A 25,731-nucleotide genomic window follows, 5' to 3' on the forward strand; every position below is an offset into this window, starting at 1 on the left:
TTTTTGTCTGGAGGCCAGGGTAAAGCCAAGCACATACACCATACTCAAAGGTGCTGCTGTCTACGTGAGCTATGTCTACGCTAGCTATCACCTGCATGGTCAATCAGGCTCTCCTTACCCGCTCTGTTTAATGCCCTTGTGCTCTATTACTCTCTTCCACAAGCAACCACCTAAGTGATTTCCTTGCTGCTATCCAACTGACATCTATATATTTACCTGACCTCTTACTGTATAACTACTTCATCGTATTGTACAATTCCTGGTTACCTGTGGTACGTTTACTTCGTGCTCCTATCTCCCATCTGCCTACCCTCTTTCTCCTGCATCTGGGACATGGTGCACTCTTTGCTGGTATGTACAGGACCAATGTGCTGGGGTGAAGTTGGCGAGGAGGCTGTGCCTTTTGTGGGTCTTCAGGGATATGCGTCACACTTTCATCAATACCAGTTCAGTTGCCAATCAGCAACTCTGTAAAAATCGTAGCAATGGTGGTATATACGCCACAGATGTTTTCCTTCATATGCTACCAGTCAACGTATGGTTGATTTTACTTTGTTAAATATGCATTGTACCAAGCCCTGAAACTCGGTTTCGAGTTCACTCTACATAAGACAATAAAGTAAATGGGATGCGTGCACAGGTCATACTTTGGCCTGTAGTCGTGGGCCTGCCAACTCAGCCCCTCCCCATGTCCCATGGCAACCAGTGAATACTAAAGCGCACGAGCAGGGATGGGCACTTGTCCTTCCTTTGTGAATGGCCATCTGCATCCGGATCTACGTGGACGCAGATCTCCAAGAGCCAGCCAATGCGCGCCACTCTGAAAGCGGCCCGCGGAACTTCGCAGACACATTCACAACCGAGCGCATGCCTATGACGCGTGCTTCGAGAATGGTCCATGGGAATGTAAAAACCTTAACTCTCACTCACTAAGAAGCCACCAGACCAGTTCTTTTCTTGGGAGTTTTTCATTGCGTCTGTATTCTTGTTCTCGGCAGAACGGGGGGTAGAGGGGGGGTAGTAGACCTGCACCTGGTCAGACTTCATGCTCACTAATCCACAAACGAGGTCATTCCACACATAGCTGCCCAATCAAAACACACACATCCAGGGACTGCAGATCTCGAAGGCCACTTGTGCAAGGCCGGACGGGATGTTCAGAAATGCACCATCAGAGCTCTGGAGATGGGACCGCAGAGCAGCTACTCCCCCCCACAAGAGACTGCTTATTGAAGAGTACACTGGGAAAACACACTGCCAAGCAAGCCACAGTTCAAGACACAGGATCTCTAGAGCTGATTTGGAGAGGGTTAAACTCAGGGTGACCAGCCTTCCACTTAAGGCCTAAAAACTTCAGAGTAAATGTCCTGCATAGATGAGAGTGAACATATAAAAAAAAGACAGAAATAGGGGTGGCGTGAATGTATCACACTGATTGTGCAAAGGTCTGGAAGGAACTCCCTGCATCCTTTCGACTCACCCGTCAACACAGCCTCCACAGCTTTTCAAAATCAAAAGAACATAACAAGAGGGGGTAGCAGTTGCTCTGAGTGCAAGTGTGCACTGAAGTAGGTACTGTAGTAGAATTTGCCGATACCATGTACTGCACTGTGGCATTTACACAGTACTTCATCCCCGGGCTGTGGAGCGCTCCGATTTGCGCTGAGACCCTAGGTGCAAAGGTTTAAGATGATGTGGGTTCGACCGTGACCAGTGGCTGTTATGCTGAGTGACGCATTTGAGGTCTGGAGACGGGTACTCTTTGCGCAAGCGCAGATCGGCCCTCTTAAATGGCTGGTTATACTACTTTGCGCAAGCGCAGACATGCCCTCCCTCTTACATGGCTGCGCAGACAAGTTTTAATGTGCTCCAGTTTTCTTGCTGTTTGCAAACTCCTCTTATTACTGCTGGCACGGAGTAGCGTATCTTCGCTGTTTCACCTGGTGCGAGATTTGTTGAAGGATGTTATGTTATGTTATGTTATAATATGCTTATATAGCGCACGGCTACCCCCGCAATGAGGCGTCCCAGCGCTTGCGGACATGCCTAATTACAAAACGACCAGAGTGGAGGCGGCAGAGTGTCAGCTCACAGGGGAACCCTAAATAGAGGAAAACAACCAGGTTTTAATGTGTTTTCGAAAGCGTAGATGGTCGGTAATAGTACGCACACTTAAAGGGATAGAGTTCCAGACTTTTGGGGCCAGATACCTAAATGATCGGCCTCCAGCTCTGCACCTCCGGGTCTTGATGGTACGGGCAAGAGAAAGGTCCGCAGAGCGGAGAGCACGAGACGGAACATAGAAGGAGCAGATTCCTTGCAAGATTTGGGGGCCCAGGCAATAAAGCATTTTATGAATAACACACAGGGTTTTAAATTGAATGCGTTGTTTAACGGGCAGCCAGTGTAGCCTACGCAGAACCTGGGAGGTGTGGCAGCGTTTCGGCAATCCGAACAGAATGCGGGCTGCAGCGTTCTGAGCCCTTTGCAGTCTATTAACGACTGTCAAGCTGGAACCAAGCAAAAGGACTTTACAATAGTCTAGATGGGATAAGACAATAGCTTGGACAATTGTCTGTCGGATGGAGGGTTCGAAAAAGCCGAGAATGGGTTTTAGAGACAGTAGGCGTCCATAACAAGTGCCAGCTACTCTTTTGGCATGAGAATCAAGGGTAAGTGAGTTGTCTATAATCACACCCAGATTTTTAACTTCCCTCTTGGGCGTGGGAGGTGGGCCCAATGTAGGGGGCCACCACTGCTCATCCCGATTCTGAGTGTCAGTGCCAATAAGAAGGACTTCAGTTTTAGATGAATTCAACTGAAGGCAGTTCTCTGTTAGCCAGCTGGAAATGGCCAGGATGTCTTCTTGAAATTTGGCTTGATCCCCCACGGTGTCATTGGAAAAGGTGAAAATTAGTTGCGTATCGTCCGCATAGGAAATTAATTTGATGTTACGTTCCCTGGCCAACATGGCCAAGGGGCGGACATACACATTAAACAACGTGGGGCTGAGGGCAGAGCCCTGTGGGACACCGCAGCCTAATGGAAATCTGCCGGATGAGTACGGGGGAGCATGAACCTGGAAGGAACGGTCAGATAGAAATGACACGAACCAATCCAGAGCTCCATCTGCGACACCTATCTCCCACAGTCTCCTAAGCAGGATCCCATGGGAGACCGTGTCGAACGCCGCACTCACGTCCAGCAGAACCACAGCTGAGGTGCTACCCATGTCCTGTGCCGCCCTTAGATGTTCCGTAACAGCCAAAAGGGCCGACTCCATGCTATGTTTAGCACGGAATCCATTCTGAGACTCTTCCAAGATCCCATTAGTCTCCAAAAAACCAGTCAAGATGGAATTTACATGTGCCTCCGCCACTTTAGCCAAGTACGGAAGCAGGGAGATAGGTCGGAAACTTTCTGGCTTGGAAGGGTCCAGGGTGGTTTTTTTTTAACAAGGGGACCACCTTGGCGTGTTTCCAAGATTTGGGGATAGTAGCTGACTGCAGAGATTTATTAATCAATTCCCGCCCTTCAGTCATGATGGAATCCTGAAACAATCTAAACATCTCTGGTTTGACAGGATCTTCCGGGGACCCAGACTTGATTTTTAAAGCCAGGAGTTCCATATCTGTCTGTGAGATGAGTGGAAAAGTTAGGAGGGAGTAGGGAAGGTCCGGTAGGTCTGTGATAGATCTACAAATCATAGAAGAGCCACCAGAGTTGAATGAATTATAGATTCCTTGAACTTTGTTGATAAAAAAGCAAGCAAGCTCTTCGCATTGCGAGTCAGACACTATGATGTTGTTAATCCCCTCAGGTGACTTAGTCATCTCCTTCACTAGCGCGAAGATAGTTTTAGCGCGATTAGTGCTGGCATTGATCAAATCAGTGTAGTAACTAGCCTTGGTCTTTTTTATAAGCCTATGATAGGCTTTGGTGGCAATTCTAAGGTTGGTTTTGGCTACAGGGTCGTAAGATCGCCTCCATGTACGCTCAAGTACCTTACACTGCTTTTTTTTAACTGTGAGCGCCTCACAGTACCATGGGTGGGACTGTTTACGTTTGGGTCTTGACATTTTCTTAGGTATAAAATGATCCAGGGACTCATTGATCCACTCTCTATAGGCTAAATCAGCCTCCTCCAAGTTGCCAGACCAATCTTGACGGGAGTTTATTAGTCTAGCCTCAAACGGGGCACCATCAAGTTTATGCCATGGGCGCCTCCAGAGAGGAGGAGGAAGCTTTTCCCTAAAGCTAGCTGGGATCTTAATAGAGATCTGCACCAGGAAATGATCCGTCCAGCTAAGAGGACTGGGGGTAGAGACTAAAGTTCCCTGGATGTTTGAAAACACCGGGTCCAGTAGGTGACCTGCCAAATGGAAAGGCCCTTCAACCAGCTGACATAGTTGGCAGGCTTCTAGGTCGCCTAGAAACTTAAATATAGCCGGGGAGTCACAGGACTCCAGATGGAGGTTGAGATCCCCCAGTATGCTGAAGTTAGCTGACTGCAAAATAAGTGCAGAGACATTTGAAACCAATGACTCCTGGAAAGCACTCGCTGGCCCAGGGGGACGCTAAATCAAAAGCCCAGTGAGAGTGAATATGTCTGAGACCCTCAACTTAAAAAGAGCGCTTTCACAGTTGGCTATATTTGCGGGGGAGAGAGTGCAGGAATAGATGGTTTTAAAAATCACCGCCAATCCCCCCCCCCTCCTTTAGATCTATTCTGAGTTTGAATAAGATAGTCAGGGGGAAGGGCTAAAGCCGAGATAGCCAGTGAGTCATTAGTTAGCCACGTTTCCGTTAAAACTAACAGATCAGGAGAACAATCCATAAGAAGCTCCTGAATATCCTTGTGATGTTTAACAAGGGACCTGCAATTAAGGCTTAGTATCTGTAGGCTCGCAGTAGTTTTTTCCTCAGCGGCAGAGGCCGGTGGAGTAAAGACAACCTCCGTGGCCTCAAAGCTGCAATAGTCACACCGCAGATAGTATGAGCCTGGGTGCCAAGAATGGGCCACACAGGCTGACTGACATTGAAGAGCGAGTAGCTCCTCACGGGCCAACTGGGCCATGCCGGCAGACTGTCCGACCAGGGGTCCCGGCCACTGGCGACAGACCAGCGTGGACGGGCGCAGACGGGCTCGCCTTTGGTGACCCGCCGGCTACCCGCCGCGCGCGTCCGCTGCGCGGGAAAATGCAGAGGTCCCGAAGTAGGCACCAACCCCGCCTCTGGCGATGTAGACACCCTCAGGGGGCGGGCCCAGGTCGTGAACGCCCTCCACTACAAACGGCACTTGCCGCGGTGGAACGAGGCGCCGACCGGAATTGCAACAGGTAGGGCACAGAAGTTAAATGCACGATGTCACAGTAATTGTTTTAAAAACACAAGTTTAAAACTAGATTTGCCAGGCAACACACTTCACCGGCAGCACCTCAGCGCCTAGCAATCAAGCGCGTCCGCTGCGTGGGAAAATGCTGAGGTCCCTAAGTAGGCACCAACCCCGCCTCTGGCGATGTAGACACCCTCAGGGGGCGGGCCCAGGTCGTGAACGCCCTCCACTACAAACGGCACTTTCCGCGGTGGAACGAGGCGCCGACCGGAATGGCAACAGGTAGGGCACAGAAGTTAAATGCACGATGTCACAGTAATTGTTTCAAAAACACAAGTTTAAAACTAGATTTGCCAGGCAACACACTTCACCGGCAGCACCTCAGCGCCTAGCAATCAAGCGCGTCCGCTGCGTGGGAAAATGCTGAGGTCCCTAAGTAGGCACCAACCCCGCCTCTGGCGATGTAGACACCCTCAGGGGGGCGGGCCCAGGTCGTGAACGCCCTCCACTACAAACGGCACTTTCCGCGGTGGAACGAGGCGCCGACCGGAATGGCAACAGGTAGGGCACAGAAGTTAAATGCACGATGTCACAGTAATTGTTTCAAAAACACAACTTTAAAACTAGATTTGCCAGGCAACACACTTCACCGGCAACCCTCAGCGCCTAGCAATCAAGCGCGTCCGCTGCGCGGGAAAATGCCGAGGTCCCTAAGTAGGCACCAACCCCGCCTCTGGCGATGTAGACACCCTCAGGGGGCGGGCCCAGGTCGTGAACGCCCTCCACTACAAACGGCACTATCCGCGGTGGAACGAGGCACCGACCGGAATTGCAACAGGTAGAGCACAGAAGTTAAATGCACGATGTCACAGTAATTGTTTTAAAAACACAAGTTTAAAACTAGATTTGCCAGGCAACACACTTCACCGGTAGCACCTCAGCGCCTAGCAATCAAGCGCGTCCGCTGCGTGGGAAAATGCTGAGGTCCCTAAGTAGGCACCAACCCCGCCTCTGGCGATGTAGACACCCTCAGGGGGCGGGCCCAGGTCGTGAACGCCCTCCACTACAAACGGCACTTTCCGCGGTGGAATGAGGCGCCGACCGGAATGGCAACAGGTAGGGCACAGAAGTTAAATGCACGATGTCACAGTAATTGTTTCAAAAACACAACTTTAAAACTAGATTTGCCAGGCAACACACTTCACCGGCAGCACCTCAGTGCCTAGCAATCAAGCGCGTCCGCTGCGCGGGAAAATGCCGAGGTCCCTAAGTAGGCACCAACCCCGCCTCTGGCGATGTAGACACCCTCAGGGGGCGGGCCCAGGTCGTGAACGCCCTCCACTACAAACGGCACTTGTCGCGGTGGAACGAGGCGCCGACCGGAATGGCAACAGGTAGGGCACAGAAGTTAAATGCACGATGTCACAGTAATTGTTTTAAAAACACAAGTTTAAAACTAGATTTGCCAGGCAACACACTTCACCGGCAGCACCTCAGCGCCTAGCAATCAAGCGCGTCCGCTGCGTGGGAAAATGCTGAGGTCCCTAAGTAGGCACCAACCCCGCCTCTGGCGATGTAGACACCCTCAGGGGGGCGGGCCCAGGTCGTGAACGCCCTCCACTACAAACGGCACTTTCCGCGGTGGAACGAGGCGCCGACCGGAATGGCAACAGGTAGGGCACAGAAGTTAAATGCACGATGTCACAGTAATTGTTTCAAAAACACAACTTTAAAACTAGATTTGCCAGGCAACACACTTCACCGGCAACACCTCAGCGCCTAGCAATCAAGCGCGTCCGCTGCGCGGGAAAATGCCGAGGTCCCTAAGTAGGCACCAACCCCGCCTCTGGCGATGTAGACACCCTCAGGGGGCGGGCCCAGGTCGTGAACGCCCTCCACTACAAACGGCACTATCCGCGGTGGAACGAGGCACCGACCGGAATTGCAACAGGTAGAGCACAGAAGTTAAATGCACGATGTCACAGTAATTGTTTTAAAAACACAAGTTTAAAACTAGATTTGCCAGGCAACACACTTCACCGGTAGCACCTCAGCGCCTAGCAATCAAGCGCGTCCGCTGCGTGGGAAAATGCTGAGGTCCCTAAGTAGGCACCAACCCCGCCTCTGGCGATGTAGACACCCTCAGGGGGCGGGCCCAAGTCGTGAACGCCCTCCACTACAAACGGCACTTTCCGCGGTGGAATGAGGCGCCGACCGGAATGGCAACAGGTAGGGCACAGAAGTTAAATGCACGATGTCACAGTAATTGTTTCAAAAACACAACTTTAAAACTAGATTTGCCAGGCAACACACTTCACCGGCAGCACCTCAGTGCCTAGCAATCAAGCGCGTCCGCTGCGCGGGAAAATGCCGAGGTCCCTAAGTAGGCACCAACCCCGCCTCTGGCGATGTAGACACCCTCAGGGGGCGGGCCCAGGTCGTGAACGCCCTCCACTACAAACGGCACTTGCCGCGGTGGAACGAGGCGCCGACCGGAATGGCAACAGGTAGGGCACAGAAGTTAAATGCACGATGTCACAGTAATTGTTTTAAAAACACAAGTTTAAAACTAGATTTGCCAGGCAACACACTTCACCGGCAGCACCTCAGCGCCTAGCAATCAAGCGCGTCCGCCTGGATGGAACAGACAGGAGAGGGGCCGCTCCATGACATCAGTGGTTGACTTGACAGTAGCTGCTCACTTGTTAGGGCTCGCGCCCTGCGTTGCACTGTGCAGCAGTGCTCGCAGCTCGAGCCCTTTAGTAGGTGAAAAACGGGGTTTGTAAGCTGCCCTAGGCATCGCACACGCTCGTGCTTTTCCTTTTGTGGGCAGGTATTGGCCTTTGCGTGCGTCTTTTAATGAAAGACTGCACGCAATAGGCCACAGGCGGACGAATTGCTCTGCCCATGGACTATTGGTGTCTATTACGCTCGTGGTGCGCGTAATAGACACCAATAGGCCATGTGGTCACGTGTGTCGCTGTGGCGCACGCGCGCGCACCACTCGCGGGCGTGTTAGCAGCAGAGGCGCTGCAACAGACACTGGCTGACAGTCACGCTCGCTCTTTAACTTGTGAGCTTTTTCTTCTGAACACGTTCATTTTTGTTTTTATTTGCCTCCTTGATATCCCTTCAGCTCGAGGCTGATGATTTGGAATCTGTGACTTAAAAAAAAAAAAACAGCTTAAAGTTTAAAGGTGTGTTTTCTTTCTGCCTGACATTCTGTCAAGTGACAACCCCTTCCTCCCCCCTCATCCCCCTTCTTCTAAGCCTGGCTATGTTCAGCTATTGAATGAAGGGTGCCTGGGTTGTCTGGGGGCCTCCTCCACGTATTCTAAGCAAACACCTCTCATTTTTGCTGGCATGACTGTACAGGTCCCTCTTCAATGTGGCGAGCGGCTAATCCTGGCTGATGTAACCGCTTATCGAAGAGGGAGGGGTCTGTTCACCCAGCACAGCAGCCCCAGCGCATATTTTGAATGCCTCTCGCAGTTTTTATATTTCATATTTTTCCCTCAATCCTTGCAGAGCAAAATCTTCTCTTCCCTTTCCAGACTTGCACTATGTGCCTATTTACAAACATTACCTTTGCAGCAATATATTAACAAGCATTTGCAATGCAATAGGTCTCGCATTATTAAAGTTTGAGCTATTGGTGTTGGATTCTTTAGCAATGCCAATAGCTCTAACTTTAATAATGCGAGACCTATTGCATTGCAAATGCTTGGTCTAAATTGGTCTTGAGCTTCTTCTTTAGTGTGTGTCTCATTCATTTGCTCTGTGTGTCCAACCTCAACCTGGTCCAACAATCAGCACTCCGGGCTAAAAAAATTAGATTCCTTTTCAACAGCCCTGCCTTCAAAAGAAAATATGCGACCTGCATGTTAAAGCAGCAGAGCACACAGATAGTGGGGAGATTTTCAACATCTCCCCCAAACAACATGCATCTTTTGTCTCTAAATGTCTGCTCCATTCCTCAGGAAAAGTGCCTTTGTTCCCCGCCAAACAGATCTGGATTAAAATGCAATCCCACACCATTAATTGGTGATTTCATAATGATTTCCACTAGGGTGTGCAATAATGTGTAGTGTGGGAGAGGCAGACACACAAACCTTACACAAAAACCTAGTGCATAGGAAATTTGTAATAAAGAGGTGTTTTTACAGTATGTCAGCAACCATTATGTCCACCAACGAGCACAAGCACAGAAAACACCCTGCCACATTATCAAAGGAGACGTTTAGACAATAAAAAATACATGGATTACATTCCAACGAAGCTGTTTCAATATACAAATGGTGCATATTGAGTTTATGTGCAAAAGGGAAATTATTAATTCTGTATATTTTATTTGACTCAGTAAGAGGTTTTAAAAATCCGGGTAAAACAGAAGGTTTAAAGAATGATATACAGGTGGCATGGTGTTATATCCGGGAAACAACCTTTACAACAAAACTTTCACAACGCGGTACCATTACCACGCAGGTTTTACAACGCAAGTCGTTACAACGACTTGCGCTGGAGGGCGCTGTAGGATAGGGAATAGTTTAATTTACTATCCAACACCTTCCCTACTATCCACGGGGACTGGAGTTGGAATAGTAAATTAAACTATTCACTGTCCAGCGCCCCCCAACGCAAGTCGTTGTAACGACTTGCATTGTAAAACCTGCATGGTAACGGTACGCGTTGTGAAAGCACGCGTTGTACCGTCATACATCCGTTAAATCCAAGGTCTGAACAGTCACAATATTTATAATAGTTATTAAGAGTCCTATGGTGCATATTTTTTCTTGGGAGAGCCGTAAGCAGAACACAAAGAGGGTCATACTACTAAGGATAACTGAGTACCATTTATAGAAAAGACTAGCAGACAATATTCTCTTTTCTATTTTTCTTTTGGTTTTACGAGGCTTCATGGGTGGTGATTAGATACAAGCAGTCACTCGATAATTTAGATTTAAGAGCCCACCAGTCACCCTATAATGAGTGGACATTTTGACTAGACAAAACTGAGTCTGAGGCATCAAACCCTGCCCAGCCCGAGCCCATGACAGCTCAATAACTGTTTGTTTGAAGCTTAAGCTGCACAGACAGGGCTAAGGAACTTGATGGGCTTAATCCCTTTCAGCCCAATGGGCATTGCACCCCTGGCAGCTGCACATTACAAAGCAGGGGTCATTAGTGTGTCTGCTTTTCACACTTAATAATAAAATCACAGATTTCTGGAAGTTGTCTGTAGGTGGGCCCACCTATGTTACATTTGAATAATAGTACGATCAGGTCACAAGGGAACAAGATCCCTTCTATTTTTGATGCTTTCCAGCAGTTTTAAGATCTTAGAGTTTCTTGTTGCTCAAATGGGTGTAATTTCTAATATTTATATGTTTCCCTGGTCATTATTTCTTGACTTTGCTCATGAGAAAGTGTCACTCATAGTCATTGAATGTCACTCATAATTACATTGAAATTAAGGAAATGTCACTTCCCCCTCAATCTGAAACCTTGGCAGCTATGCTTATTACAGTGCATCCATGGCTCCCACAAATCTGCAGACAGTGTTTCTGGTAGTAATAATTCCCAGTGCTGTGATACAAGTATTGATCATTCCCACCATAATGACCGTAAAACTTCCCATTACTTGAGATGAACGAATGACCTTCACAGATGCCCAGCCTTACCGTAAGATGGGTGAGACCGGCGCCATGCTGACTTCCGGTTCCGGGGCACGCCCCTTCTCCACAGACTCTGAAAAGGGAGTTCGAGGCATTGAGTGGACAGTCAGCAGGCACTCACACTCTAGTGTTCTGTGCTCTTGTGCTCAAGTTGCACACGCACTGATGGCTAACACTAACCAGACACACTTGGTTTTTTGCGAGGCACCGCTCGCTTGTCACGGGGTTGGACGGACTCCTTGTGGGGCTGAGTGGGCTCCTCTAGAGGCTGAGCGGGTATTTCTTCCGCCATAAGAAACTCCAGCTCCTGTGCAGTGATTTCCTGCAGATCTCTGTCAAACTGAAACGGGGAAAACGTAGATGAGACGCGTGACGGGCAATACTCCGGGCAGTTGGCAATAACATTTTTCTATCAAGCTCAGCATAACCAGAAAATACATTCAACAGGCCTGCAGATAACATTATGAAATAAACTAACACAGCTAGAGAGCCATTCGAAACAACACACATGTGTAGTTATTACCAGGGAGTAATTAACACACTAACTTCACTAGGAACGTGATTGAACTTATAGTTCTTCAGCAAGGAAACCTACCTAGCAGATTCATAACTCCAGGCTGATTCCTGGCTTGCAGGCAAGAACATCAAATTATTTAAGCTGTTTTTACATAACCTCTTTCTTCCTACATTGTAAATTTGCAAGTAATATTTAAGTTTTGAAATGAAGAAATTACACATCAGTACAATAGCACCCAATAAAAGACTGTCTGCTCCATTAAAACCTTTTTCCTCAGTGAATGGAGCTTACTTGTGGGTAGAGTGAGCCACCTGTTATGATGTGTAAGTGCCTCAGAGTTCCGTGAGGCGCTCGGGAGCGCGGGTTCCATGATCTGTCAGTTAATCCACAGCTGGCAGGAGGGAAGCCACGCACCACCACCCGGCAGGCTCCAATGACGATGAGAGACCAATGTAGTAACGTTGAGATACAAGTTTTATACTCATCCTCAGAAAGCAGAGGAGTCCATCGATGACTTTGCTTCATGTCTAAGCGAGTTGTCAATGAAGTGCCAGTTCAGTCAAATGACTGATGAGCTAATCAGAGACTAACTCATAGTACAATGTCGCAGCAAGAAGATATAAGAACGGTTATGGGCGGCAAAGAACCCTTCTCTGAAGGTTGCCATCCAAATTGCAAAAATTGTGGAGGAGTCAGATTCCTGTATGCGTGAAATGGGAAAGAGAGATGAGTCCGAAGGAGGAGGTGGTTTTCCCATTTCTAAGGTCGACAAGGATCAAGAGAGCATGGGGGTATTGAACAGAGCAATGACATACGAAAAATATTCTAAAAGGAAAACTTTCTCTCCTAAATTAAATCAAAAGTCGTGTTTTGGATGTGGGAGTATGTATCATCTTGAAGACTTGAAATCTTGCCATGCTGCCAACAAAAATTGCGTAGTGTGGCAAGGGTGGGCATTATGCAAGGGTGTGCAAAGGGAAAGTGAGCGTAGCAATTACAGAAATGGATGCAGGGCTTTCAAGGGGAAGTGTGGACCGTGCTCTGGTGGCTGAGCCTCAGAATGGGCTGAAGGAAGAAAATGTCGTCCCGTTACCTCTTTTGTAGCGATAGGAAAAGAGGTGGAATGAATGGTAGATTCTGGATCCATGTTTCCCATCATTCCCCAAGCAATTTTTCAGGTCAAGTGGCCAGGAGTGACGCTTCTACCCAAAAACATAAATCCAGTGGGGTACCAGGGAGAAACCATCGACTTGTTAGGTTGTCTTTCAGCGCTCATACAATTTCAGAACCGGGAGGTCTGGGATAAAGTGTATGTAGCGGAGTGGTCCTCCCATCTTAGAATGGGTGCACCAATTTGATTTACATTTTATCATCAATTCCAGGGCACCCAATCCTTTATGGTGGTGGGAGGAACAACGGTGGAAGACATTCTTGCTGAAGCTAAAGACGTCTTTAGGGCAGAATTGGGAGTACTGAAAGGATATGCCCATGAGATAAAACAAAAGGAAGGAGCTGTGCCTGCAAAGCACAAAGTGAGGAGAGTCCCATTAGTAATCAGAGATAAAGTGTAAGCAATGATGGATGAGATGTTGCAGGAGGGGGTGATAGATAGAGCCAGTAGAAGCAGCTAGTTGGGTGTCTCCTGTGGTCATACCGGAGAAGGCAGATGGACGATTAAGTTTTTGTGTAGACCTCTGGAGCTTGAATCAGGAGATTGTGACTGACAATTTTACCCTTCTCAATATTAATGAGATGTTTGTGTTGCTCAATGTTCTCAAAGCTTGACCTTAAGAGCGCTTACCACCAGATCGTTATGCACAAAAATTCCAAAGACCTTACCTTGTTCATTACGATGGAGGTGACATTTCATTTTACAAGGATGCCTTTTGGACATTCGGCCGCTGTCATTGTGTTTCAGCGGATGATGTTTACTGTTTTCAGAGGCATCAAGAATGTCATCTATTTCTAAGATGACATACTGGTGTTTGATAAGACGCAGGAGGAGCATAATTGTACTCTCCAACAAGTCCTCAGAAGGTTGGTGGAAGCTAGTTCTACTTTTCAGGAGAGACAAAATTTGTTTCATGGTTCAAGAAACTGAGTATTTAGGCCATCCCCTTAACAGGGGGTGGAGTCTTGCCTAAGCAAGACTTACTTAGAGCTATCCAGGAGGCTTCAGTTTCCGTAGACAAGGAGGAATTACGGTCTTTCATGGGATTAATAGAATACTACTGAAAATTTGTGGACAAGTTCGCTGTGAAGACGGAGGATGGAAAATTCTTTTGAGGAAGGGATGCAAGTTTGTATGGGGCAAGGAACAGCAAGATGCGTTTGAGAAGATCAGGGGAGAGATTTGTATTGCAGGAATCTTGGTACCTTTCAATACCATTGCTAAGACTTTTTTAATGGTGGATGCCAGTGCCACCGGCATTGGAGCCGTGTTACCCTAAGTACATAGTTGGGTGGAAGGGACCGTGGCTTTTGCTTCCCGCTCCCTGGCGGAAACAGAACGTCAGTATTTGGCCATTGACCGAGAGGCATTGGCAGCTGATTGGTCGATGGAACATTTTCGCACTTATCTCTGGGGTGTGGACTTTGTACTCCGTAAGGATCACAAACCTTTGATGAGGGTGTTAATGCCTGGAGGGGCTGGGAAAGGCTCGGTAAGACTGGCAAGGATGGCAGCAAGATTGCAGGAGTTTAGGTTTCAGGTGGTATACATTCTCGGTTGGAAGAACACACAATCTGATTGTTTAGCTCGGCTTTCTGTGGATTGGCAAGAGGTAGACAGGGAAGCGGTACTATCCAAGGACTTTGAAGGTGCAGTAGTGTGGGTCACAGTATTCAAGGAGGGGGACACGGAGGGCACGTTAACCAGAGAGGATTGGATGAAGAAATTGGGTGTAGATGAATAATTGAAAAAGGTGAAACTCTTGATAGTTAAGAGGGCTAGACGAGAAAGTTTATTGGATTTTGGCATGGGACCTTTTTCCAAGGCGTTGGTGGAACTTTTGTTAGCAGAACACAAGCTTATTATGAGAAATGACAAATTTGTGCCACCACAAGGAATGAGATCCAGGTTAGTTTCCTTAGTTCATAAGGGGCACTTGAATCAAAGCCTCACCAAGAAAAGGTTATGTGACGTGTTTTGGTGGCCCAGTATGGATGAGGATGTTTTGGGTTGGGTTACAAGATACCATGAGTGCAAGAACAGAAAAAAAAAAGTTTAACACAGGCGCAACATCAGTGTGTGTAAATATTGCAAACCCAGGGGGAACCTTGGCATGCCATCTGTATAGATTTTATTGGACCTATGAGTGAGGTTAAGACTGATTTAAGGTATGACCTGGTAATGATGGATGTATTTTCTAAATTGTTGGTGGTCAAGTTGATGAGGGAAGTCACCACGAGGAGTACCACTGTGATGTTGGAAAGAGTGTTTCATGAAGAGGGTTACCCTAAAATACTGATTACAGACAATGACACGCAACGTATATCAGGGGAAATGAGCGACTACCTGTCAGGTTGTGGGATCAAGCACAGACACACTTCCTTGTACAAGCCAAAAGGGAATGGACTAGAGGAGAGGGCCAACAAGTTGGTGAAAGGTACCATTTTGATGGCCCTCAAAAATGGGAACAAGATGGAGAGAATGGTGAAGGACTTGGTTTGGGCTCATTGCTCTACTGTCACTGGATCTTTGAACGTTTCCCCATTTAAGTGTCTGAGGGGAAGGAGGCCTGGAATTAAATTGCTTCCTGCTTGGTTGATACTGAGAGGTGATGATGTTTATTTCAAGAATAATGCAGAATGTACGGGGTGCGACAAAATAAAGTTGGGAGATTGGGTGAAAGTCAAAAGTGGCCGGGTAGGAGCGGGGCTGTCAAAATTCGTGGATCCCTTTAAGGTCAAAGCAATCTATGACTTGCACGTTGTGCTTGAAAATGGTGACAGATGGAACAAGAGGAGGGTGGCTCTTTAACAGGAAGGTGGTGGGGTGCCATCCTCACCTGTCTCCGGTGGAAACATTAGCGGGTACATGATGATTAATGACAATGAGTTGTTAGTAAAAGATGCTGAAGACGTTTCAAGAGTTAGGGAAGGTGGGGAGTGTGTGGACTTCAGGGAAAGGACCCCACGAGTTCGCAAACCTCCCTGTTACCTGAGAGGTTAGGTGGTGAAGTAATGTTTTTGATTTGCCCTTGTGAACTCTGTGTTATCCCTTGCTACCTTTCCTGAGTGGAATATGTCATTTTATATGTTTTTGACGACTGTTAAGTTTCCTTTCTTTGGTTTTGGTATAAGTGTGTTGTATTTTATTAATGACTTTTGGTAAGTTTCCTTTCTGCATGTTGTCACTGTAGGTCAATCTGATTGTTGCATTGGTTATGTAAAGGGGGAAGATGTGTTATGATGTGTATGTGCCTCAGTGTTCTGTAGAGCGCTCAGGAGCGTGGGTTATATGCTCTGTCAGTTGCTCCACAGGTGGCAGGAAGGAAGCCACGCACCCGGCAGGCTCCAATAAAGTTGTTAACTACAACGAATCCGGTGTAAGGCCTTTTCCTAACTACACCGCCCTAGGCAGCTAATTGTTTTTTTTAAGTCTGATCTGCAACTCAACCTTCAATGTTGGGAGGGAAGTGGGTTAGTATGAATCTGGGGATGAACCACAGTTATAGGTCCCCTGAAGATCCTTGACAAGTGGCACTAGTGATTAATGCTAGTCTCACAACCAGAAAGTTTCCAATCCTTAGGTCGGAGAGCTCTTGGAGCTCTGGTAAAAGAATAACTCCAAAGCTGTTGACTCCAATAGCAATGGCCCACTACCCTTCCGTTTGCATTGTGCAACCTGCAGGAGAAGTCTATCACCAAGAAACTCTCTTTTACATTGGAGAGCTTAACATCTTGAATCCTTGGCAACAGGATCTGAGCCTTGTTCACTGAACTGAGTCAAAACTGATCACTGCCCACTTGCGCATCTCCCACTAATTCAATAATATAGACCATGGGATACAGATTAAGCCCTTTGCTGGAATTGGAATCAATGCAACAACACTAAAATGGCTCGAGTCATTTCTGGCAAGGTCGTTTCAATTTATTGTTCTCACTCTTTAGATCAGACAACGCGGTCATGCAGTCCTACAAACATCTTACTTGTCACCTATACTGTCCAGGCTCTTTCTGATATGCAGGGTGCAGTTATATGCTGCTTTTCACTCAATTTTCTCCCAAACCACAGGTTGCCCAACTTTATAATTACAGTATTAACTGACTATCCCTCCACAATATTTCAGAAACAGGTTCCACCAATTCCAGTGTCCCGAGGAAATCCCTAAATAAGGAGAGCAAACACATCGACACCTGAACAAAAAGGAAAAATATGGATATTTGAACCAGTTTTCCAGAAAAAGTCCCAACTGACACCAGATCATTACATTGCTGCCTTTCACAGGTATCTGTCCCCCTTCCCTTTTAGTGATTCTAATGGTGTACTACAGTTAAAAGACTATTTTAAAAAATATATTAAAATGTAGTTGCTTGTAAGGAACATGCTGAATTTGTCCAGAAATCTATAAAAGCATTCACCACATATGAAGATTATTCGGTATCGTCAAGGCTAAGAAAACTTTGGAGAATACTTCTTCATTTGGCACCTGTGTGCTTTTTTTGAGGAGATCCGCCAATCTTATCTGCTTTCAAGATCTGAAGTCTCTGGAGATCGGCTACAGTGATAAAGATATTCCTAGCTAGCAGCCAGTGCTAGGCTGTTTATGTCTAGGCTGCCCTGGAAAGAATTTTAAAACTTTTTTTCTCCTTGTCTGACACAGTCATACTGTCTTGTCTGAAGTAGCAAGGTAGTGCTTTGGATGCTGGCAGGAAGGATTTTAGTGCAAAATGCCTCAACTCCAACATATTGCTATGACTGCTGTTCCTTAATTAGTCTTCAAAGTTCACCCTTAAGCGGTCACAATGCATCAGGTATTAATTTATCAGAACAATTTGTTATTTGAGGGTAGGTTGGAAAAGGACACAACAACATCTTACTCTTTTGAGACTTTCAAGAAAAAGGACAGCAGACTTATTCATTAGAATATTGTCAACCAAGCCTTCAGTCTCCCTACACTACTGATCTGTCTTGTATTCCTGTAGAGGTCTTACATGTAATCCTGGGGTTAGGCTACACTCCTTTAATGAACTATACATGTGAATAGTGTAGGAAACTATCTCTCTATATACCACAGAGGTAGGCAGAGGTTAAAGTTAGATAAAACCTTAATCAATCAATCAATCATACCATTTGTATAGCGCACTATTCACCCGGGAGGGTCTCAAAGCGCTTGGGGAAGGGGTATGCTACTGCTCGAACAGCCAGGTCTTGAGTTGTCTCCTGAAGGCGAGATGGTCCTGGGTCAGCCGAAGGTGGATGGGGAGGGAGTTCCATGTCTTGGCCGCCAGGTAAGAGAAGGATCTTCCTCCGGCGGTGGCTCTTCGGATGCGTGGTACGGCTGCTAGGGCGAGGCTGGTGGACCGTAGCTGGCGGGTGGGCGTGTAGAAGGTCATGCGGTCGTTGAGGTACTTGGGGCCCAGGTCGTGGAGAGACTTGTGTGCGTGGGTGAGGAGCCGGAACGTGATCCTCTTGTCGACGGGGAGCAAGTGCAGGTTCCTCAGGTGGCTGGAGATGTGGCTGCGTCGGGGGACATCCAGGATGAGTCGGGCGGAGGCGTTCTGGATGCGCTGGAGTCTTTTCTGTAGCTTGGCTGTGGTTCCGGCATAGAGGGCATTTCCGTAGTCCAGTCGGCTGGTGACGAGTGCCTGGGTGACTGTCTTCCTGGTCTCGGTCGGGATCCAGCGGAAGATCTTGCGAAGCATACGCAGGGTGTTGAAGCGCGATGAGGAGACGGCGTTGACTTGTCTGGTCATCGAGAGGGAGGAGTCCAGGATGAAGCCCAGGTTGCGTGCGTGGTCGGTTGGCTTGGGTGCGGTGCCCAGGGCTGGGGGCCACCAGGAGTCGTCCCAGGCGGAGGGCGAAGATCCCAGGATGAGGACTTCCGTCTTGTCCGAGCTCAGTTTGAGGCGGCTGTCCTTCATCCTGTGGTAAATAAATAAATAATACCTCTCTTTTTGACTAGACATATATCATAACAGATAGCTCAATAAATAAGAGTCAAGATTCGAGGTAGTAGGAGTTTTGCAGGTTTAATACAGCATAAGGACAGGAACAGGACAACCTGCATAGGAATAGGATGGCAGGGCCCAGCAGCTGCTGGGGCTGGATCTGGGATGAGCGCGCTGGCTTTTAATAACAATACATGAGCATATATACATAACGCAAACACATAGCATTACATTGCAGTAGGCGTAGCAGTGGGTGGAGCAGAAGGCGTGACGCGTAGCAGTCGCGAAAGATAAGGGGGAAAAGAGGTGTAACAGGGCGTATACATAGACATGTGATGCAAACGTAACAGAATATGTCATGAATGGGGCGGAAACCATGGAGGGGGCTACCTAAGGAGCCGGGACCTCTAACCTGATGGTGCGCGCAAACTAGCAATGACGTATCACTAGGAGAAGCTGGGGGCTATGAACTCTGTGCTAGGAGCAGAGACTGAAGTCTGGAGAGTCAGGGCGACATGTACCTAAACAGTATCTAGTATCTGATGTTTAGAGAACATGTTGATATAAACTAGAAGTCAGGAGGGGAAAGGCTAACTTGATTCTAAGACTGGACCATGCATTATTCTACATGTAGTGCGTGATGAAGAATATTAAATGACCATTAAATGCGGTATTTCTCTAACGTGGAGACGTGAAGGCTAGACAATGACGGAAACTATTGATGCAGTTCAGTAGTTTAGGAATGCAGAGAAGGAGGACTGAACTGATAACTAGAATCATAACATACTTTTGGCAGACTCAGAGGCAGAGCCAGCTGAACCGGGCACTGCGAGGCAGGAAGTAAGTGAAGGGTCGAGGATACAGGTGGGGGCTGTATCGCTCCTCAGCGAGGCTTCAGGAGACAGGAGCTGAATCTGGTGTCCAGGCCCTTTTGAGGCCTAGAAACGGGGACTTTACAATGGAATAACGTGCACACTGAGAAACGTGGCAACGTAGCTTTACATAGGCCTGATATTCGTAGTATTCACGAGAACTGGAAACTGGCATATTAGAGGTGGACACAACTATAATTGCGTCATTAATCGAACATGGGGAATGCATATGCATATTTAATCATGCACACATAACATATGATGGATGACACGTAGGGACACAGAACATGGCAAAATTTACTTTTCCACATTCCCTCCTTGTCACTACGTTTCCATCAGGAAACATCAATTTTCATGATACCGTCTATCATTTCATACAGTATCATTTGCTCGTCTCGAATTATCCTGGAACGGGATTTAGAACGGGGCTTGGGACTAGGAATACAAGAGGTAGCACAAATGCCGCAAATCGCAGGGCCACATTGTATACAGAGGCAGCAGCTAAATATGATCGCTACTGCAATACCTAGAAAGGACAATATTTTCCATCCCCAGGCGGAAATTATATTCCAGAACCAACCGGACCATGTCCAGGTGCCTGGGTCTTGGTGTATCAGATGGGCAATTTTATGGAGTCTGGTTATAGCTGAATAAACAGACGGCGCGTTATTTGGAATGAAAATGCAGCAACTAGATCCGATGACTCTACAGGCCCCGCCCCTATCGGCCAGTATGACGTCAAGGACGAGACGATTCTGTAAAACGACAAATCTCATAGCAGATTGCTCTTCGGTTAAGTTACCTAGAGCAGAGGCAGTCTCATTTACTACAGCTTCGAGGGTTCTGGTTAACCTACGGATCAGTTTACTATTCTGGATAGGTCCTATAAAGAAAAAGAAACCTCTGTTGAAATCTGTATACTGTTCTAGAGCAGTTTCAGTATAATCGACAATTGGGGACTCCCTTCTATGTCTAACGTGTACTAGATGTGTATTCCTGTGATAATCAGATGGGGCTAGGAAAACTGGTGGCAGTAGGAAGGCAATGTAACAGGTTCCCTCCCAATCGAGGGGCAGACGAACATATGCGGTTTGACCACAAATAAAATAAGAATGACGTGAAGCTTTGAAGATAGATTTCCCACTGTCACTATACTTGACAATAGTAGTACAATCACTGTGTCCTACGTGTACGGAACCATAATTACGGACACATAATTCGCCTTTGACTGGTAGTACTGAAATAGCAGGTAAGTCTGGAGTAGTATCAGACTGAACATTCAGGACCATGAAATTCGACGAATAATTACCTAAATTATACACTTCATTTTCTAGATCTAAACCTGTTCTGTGGGGAAGACCTTGCTTGTCTGGAAAACATGTACTGTTAAGAAAAGACATATCTGTTGAGGATGACGTTAACGTGGACCATGCTCCACACGAACCATTATGTGAAAATGGATAAGGAAAAAGTGGCAGAACTCCCTTCGGTGTCTGGAAAGGGGGGAGTCGACCACACACCCAACAATTAGTGGCATTGCTGGACTGGTGTGAGTAATGTAACATGCGGATAAATGAGTTATTTCGCATAACGAGGCGGTAAGAGAGTTCATGAGGAGGCAGATCACTAAACATGTGCTCTACTGTAGCATTAGCAGACTTATTTACATGAAGAACTGGGAAGTACAAGTAAAATGCATAACTGGTGCAGGAAATCATAATGCTGAGAAACAATATGAAACATAGAAAGACGACACATCGAATTGAGTTTTGACTAACTCTCTCACTATGGGGGTCTATTTTATACATGTCAGAAACAGTCTAACCGTTTCACCTAGGGGAGGACTTAGACAATCAAACTGACTGACTTATTTTACTAGACCGGAGTTTTAGCTTGTACTCCTGTTGTGGAGTTTTCTCTAACAGGGGAGGGGTTGTAGCAATGTCTTTTGCGGGACAGTCCTTGAGAACAATGTTTTGGCAATCCTTCAAATCCTGGGAAATGTTCTTTAAGACGGGTTTCAGTCCATTAAAAAGTTTAACATGAGAAAGGTGTACCCAGCCTTTGCGTCCTTCCAACTTCACGGCTGTACGGGTGGTGAGGAGGACCTGTCGGGGCTCTTTCCAACGAGGCTCCAGCGGACTTGATCTGTCAAAGTTGCGGACCATCACCATGGATCCTGGAACGATTTCATGCGGTGCCACCTCGGTATTGTCTGGAAATGCGGCAGCAACCTGTGAACGACATGAGTTGAGGGCAGACATCAAGGAAGCTAGGTAATCTGTCAGCATATTACTTGAAACATCGGTAATACTTCGGGGTCTAGGTGTACCCCACATGTTAGGGGGGTGGCCGAAAACAACCTCATACGGGGACAGACCTGATCTGGAATGTGCGACCATGCGCATATAAAATAAAGCGACTGGCAGAGCTACTAGCCAGTCCACACCTTTTTCTTTACACACTTTTGCAATACGGATTTTCAGGGTCTGGTTATGTCTTTCTACGAGACCGGCTGCTTCAGGATGGCGTACACAATGAAACTTCCACTGGTACCCTAACAACAGGGAAACATGCTTCATGAGTTCAGATGAGAATGGCTGGCCGTTGTCAGAATATACGACTCTAGGGAGTCCATAACGAGGGAAGAACTCACGAACCAACTGCTTGGCAGTGGTCGCGGCTGTGTAATCTGGAACTGGATATGCTTCTGTCCACCTGGACAAAGCGCATACAACTACAAGGACATACTTGAAACCTCGACATCGCTCCATCTGAATATAATCCATCTGGAGGACTTCAAAAGGGTGGTCAGGGGGCTGGAATCCACCTTGTTCCACCGGGACACTTTTACCTGGATTAAACTGACAACATATCATACAGGTACGGACTTTCTGCTTGGCTGCAGCTCGTAAGTGCTTGTTGAACCAAATGTTCTGGATACTGTCTAACATAGCTTTTTCTCCTAAATGTGCTGGACTATGTGCGGTATTAATAATGACTTGAACCATAGAGTCGGGGAGAAACCATGTGGCTCTACCCTTCGTTAACCATCCTTGATCTGTCTGGACCCCTCCTTGTTCGGACCATTTCTTGATTTCTTCGGGAGTAGCATGTAACTGGATATCTATGACATCTTGTGTAGGGTCCTTAACTGTCATACATGTAATCGGATCTGGAGTATGTGTCTGTGTCGGATTAACTTGAATGTCTGGAGTCTGTGCTGTAAGCTTGGCTGTGCGATCTGCTAGATCATTACCTTGGGAAATAATGTCAGTAACTTTCGTATGTGCTTTGCACTTCATGATAGCGATAGATGTCGGCAAGTGTATGGCATCTAACAGAGCTTGAATAAGGAGACCATGCTGAATCTTGGTTCCATGAGAAGTCATGAAACCTCTCTCCTGCCAGAGCACTCCGAAGTCGTGTACAACTCCAAATGCGTAACGTGAATCTGTGTAAACATTAACTTTCAAGTTCTTGGCGTGTATGCAGGCTTGTGTCAGAGCAACTAGCTCTGCTGCTTGAGCGGACAGGGTGTCAATACGGTGTGTTTCAATAACTTCAGTGTCAGTAGTTACTGCATACGCGGCGACTAGTTCTCCTGTACTTGTTCTCATACATGAACCATCCACATAAAGTGTCAGGTCGGGGTCTGGTAACGGAATATCTGTCAGATCTTGTCTTGGCTTTGTCGTAATGTTAACTACTTCCACGCAATCATGTGTGGCTGGATTTGAATCAACTGATGGTAACAGTGTAGCAGGATTCAGGATGTTGCAGCGTCTGATTTCTATGTGTGGCTGGAACAGTTCTTAGCCTGATCATAACCTGTTAAACGTGCAATTGTCAAGTGCTGAGTTTGTGTTCGGTTTAAAAGAACTTCCACAGAATGTGGAACTTGTACTGTCAAGGAGTGTCCTAAGACTATGGAATCACTTTGTCTGATAGCTAGTGCTGTGGCTGCAACTGACTTGAGGCACGCAGGCAGCGCCTGGGCTACAGGATCTAATGTGCTCGAAAAATAAGCACAGGGCTTGTATTGTCCTGCTTGATCTTGTGTGAGAACAGATAATGCTGTACCTTCGCGTTCAGTGACGAAAAGTGTAAAAGGCTTACTGTAGTTCGGAGTAGCTAGAACTGGAGCTTGGCATAGGGCTTTCTTTAACTCGTTGAAACTAAGTGTATGTTCAGATGTCCAAGGGAGGACAGTCGATACGGCTGCCTCCTGTGTCGTTAACTGTATCAGTGGCTTGGCTAGAAATGCATACTGAGGAATCCATTGTCTGCAGTAAGAAGTAAGGCCGATAAAAGCACGTACCTCCTTCTGGGTCTTGGGCTGAGGAAGACTCGCTATTAACTGGATACGGTCTGGTGTCAACTGCCTACCCCTCTTGGACAGTAAGTGTCCTAAGTAGACCACTTGCTGGACACAGAATTGAAGCTTAGAAGGGGACACCTTGTGCCCCATCTCGGCTAGGAAATACAAAACTGTAAGGGATGCTTGCTCGCAAGCACGTTCAGAACGGGCTGTGATCAGTAGATCATCGACATACTGGAGCAGGGCAGTGTCAGTTGGCATGTGAATGTTGTCTAGTTGTCTCTTGAGTGCTTGACTGTAAATACTAGGACTTTCTGTGAAACCTTGAGGAGCTCGTGTAAACATATAGCTCCTTCCATTTAAACAAAATCCGAAAAGGAACTGGCTGTCTGGATGAATAGGAACACTGAAAAATGCGTTCTTGAGGTCTATGACAGTGAAGAACGTGGCTTCGGAATCAATGGCTGTTAATAGGGAAGAGATGTCTGGGACAACTGGGTACTGAGGAATAATACATTTATTAAGCTCTCGTAGGTCAATCACTAATCGATATACTGGGGGTGCATTTGGATCAGTACGTTTCATGACTGGAATGATCGGAGAATTACATACATTGGAGTCAGTTTCTACAACCACTCCTTGAGCCATGAGCTCGTCAATAATTTTGGATAAGGCTGCTACAGCCTCAGGTGGCAATCTGTACTGTCTGATTCGTGGTAACACTACACCTGGCTTGAGAGTCACACGATAGGGTGTGATTTGCATATAACCTACATCAGTTGGACCTTGCGCCCATAAGTGCTGCGGGACATTAGACAGTCTTGAATCAAAATCTCGTAATACATAGTGACCCTTAAAGTCACGTAGGAACAATCGTATTCCCTCTGGGGAACAGCATATAACTGCACCCAACTCTTTCAGTGTCTTAATGCCTAATAGGTTTTCTGGACATGACTTAGTAAGTAACAGATCAGTAGTGCGGGACAATGGACCTACTTCTAGAGTAACTGGTTTTGAAATCTCATTTACGATAGGTTTTCCTGAAAATCCAAGGGAAACATTTCTTGAGCCTGAGAGCGGAGCCCCTGGAACTTCGGCATGACTAATTGTGGTCCTACTTGCCCCTGTATCAATCAAAAACTTTCTGTCTTTCCCTAATACTTGACTGTGAACATAGGGACCTTCTTGATCTACAGGTATCTCGATGAGAGGCAAGCCTACCTCCCTCTCTAGGCTGTTTCATGAATACTGCTGGTACTCTGGATACTCAGACTGTGCATACTGGTACATCTGCGATGTAACATGCTGTGTTGCAGCGATAGGCTGCGGTGCTGTAACTGTCTGTGGTGCATTCTGTGGCTGAGGAATCTGTGGAACTTGTTCTTGTCTAGGCGGACGTGGTCTTTCTTTAGTCTTACCAGTAGCTATGTTGTGTTTCAGAACTGCACACTCATTTATAAAATGACCTGGCTGTTTACAATAATTGCAGTTCCCTTTAACGGGAGCTGCAGGATGACTGGCTTGATTCGGACCCCTCTTCTGACTGTCTTGAGGAACAGATTGTGCAACTAGTACTTTCATTTTCGTGTCTTTCATACGTTTTCTTTCATGTTCTTGCTCTTCCCTGATTCTATTCTGGTGGTATTGAAGCATTTGCAACATCTGGGACGGGGTATTAGCTTGCCAGGTACTTTCGACTTTCAAAACTCGATTTTTAATTTGTGGGCTTGAATTCTCGACTAATTTAGTAACAAAAAGGTGAGGGTATGACTCGCTACTTGTCTTGAGGCCACTGTTGATACTGAAACATTTTTCAAATCTAGAATAAAAATCACTAATATCCTCATCTTGCTTTTGTTTACAGGCTGAGATTGCATCCCAGTCTTGTTTTCTAG

At 46.8% G+C, this 25,731-nt stretch overlaps 1 protein-coding gene across 2 annotated transcripts in view; it reads right to left on the reverse strand.

Moving 5' to 3' along the window:
* REC8 (REC8 meiotic recombination protein) overlaps window positions 1-25,731 on the reverse strand; it is a 690,516-nt gene that overhangs the window by 535,350 nt on the left and 129,435 nt on the right. For both annotated transcript variants that reach the window (XM_078644950.1, XM_078644952.1), the window contains 2 exons: window positions 11,191-11,350; window positions 11,017-11,083 (listed from right to left, as the gene is read on the reverse strand). In XM_078644950.1, the coding sequence (XP_078501076.1) occupies window positions 11,017-11,083; window positions 11,191-11,350 (227 nt within the window). The remainder of the gene's footprint in view (window positions 1-11,016; window positions 11,084-11,190; window positions 11,351-25,731) is intronic.

Source organism: Lissotriton helveticus, chromosome 5_1 (assembly GCF_964261635.1).
Source record: "Lissotriton helveticus chromosome 5_1, aLisHel1.1, whole genome shotgun sequence".
NCBI lineage: Eukaryota > Metazoa > Chordata > Amphibia > Caudata > Salamandridae > Lissotriton > Lissotriton helveticus.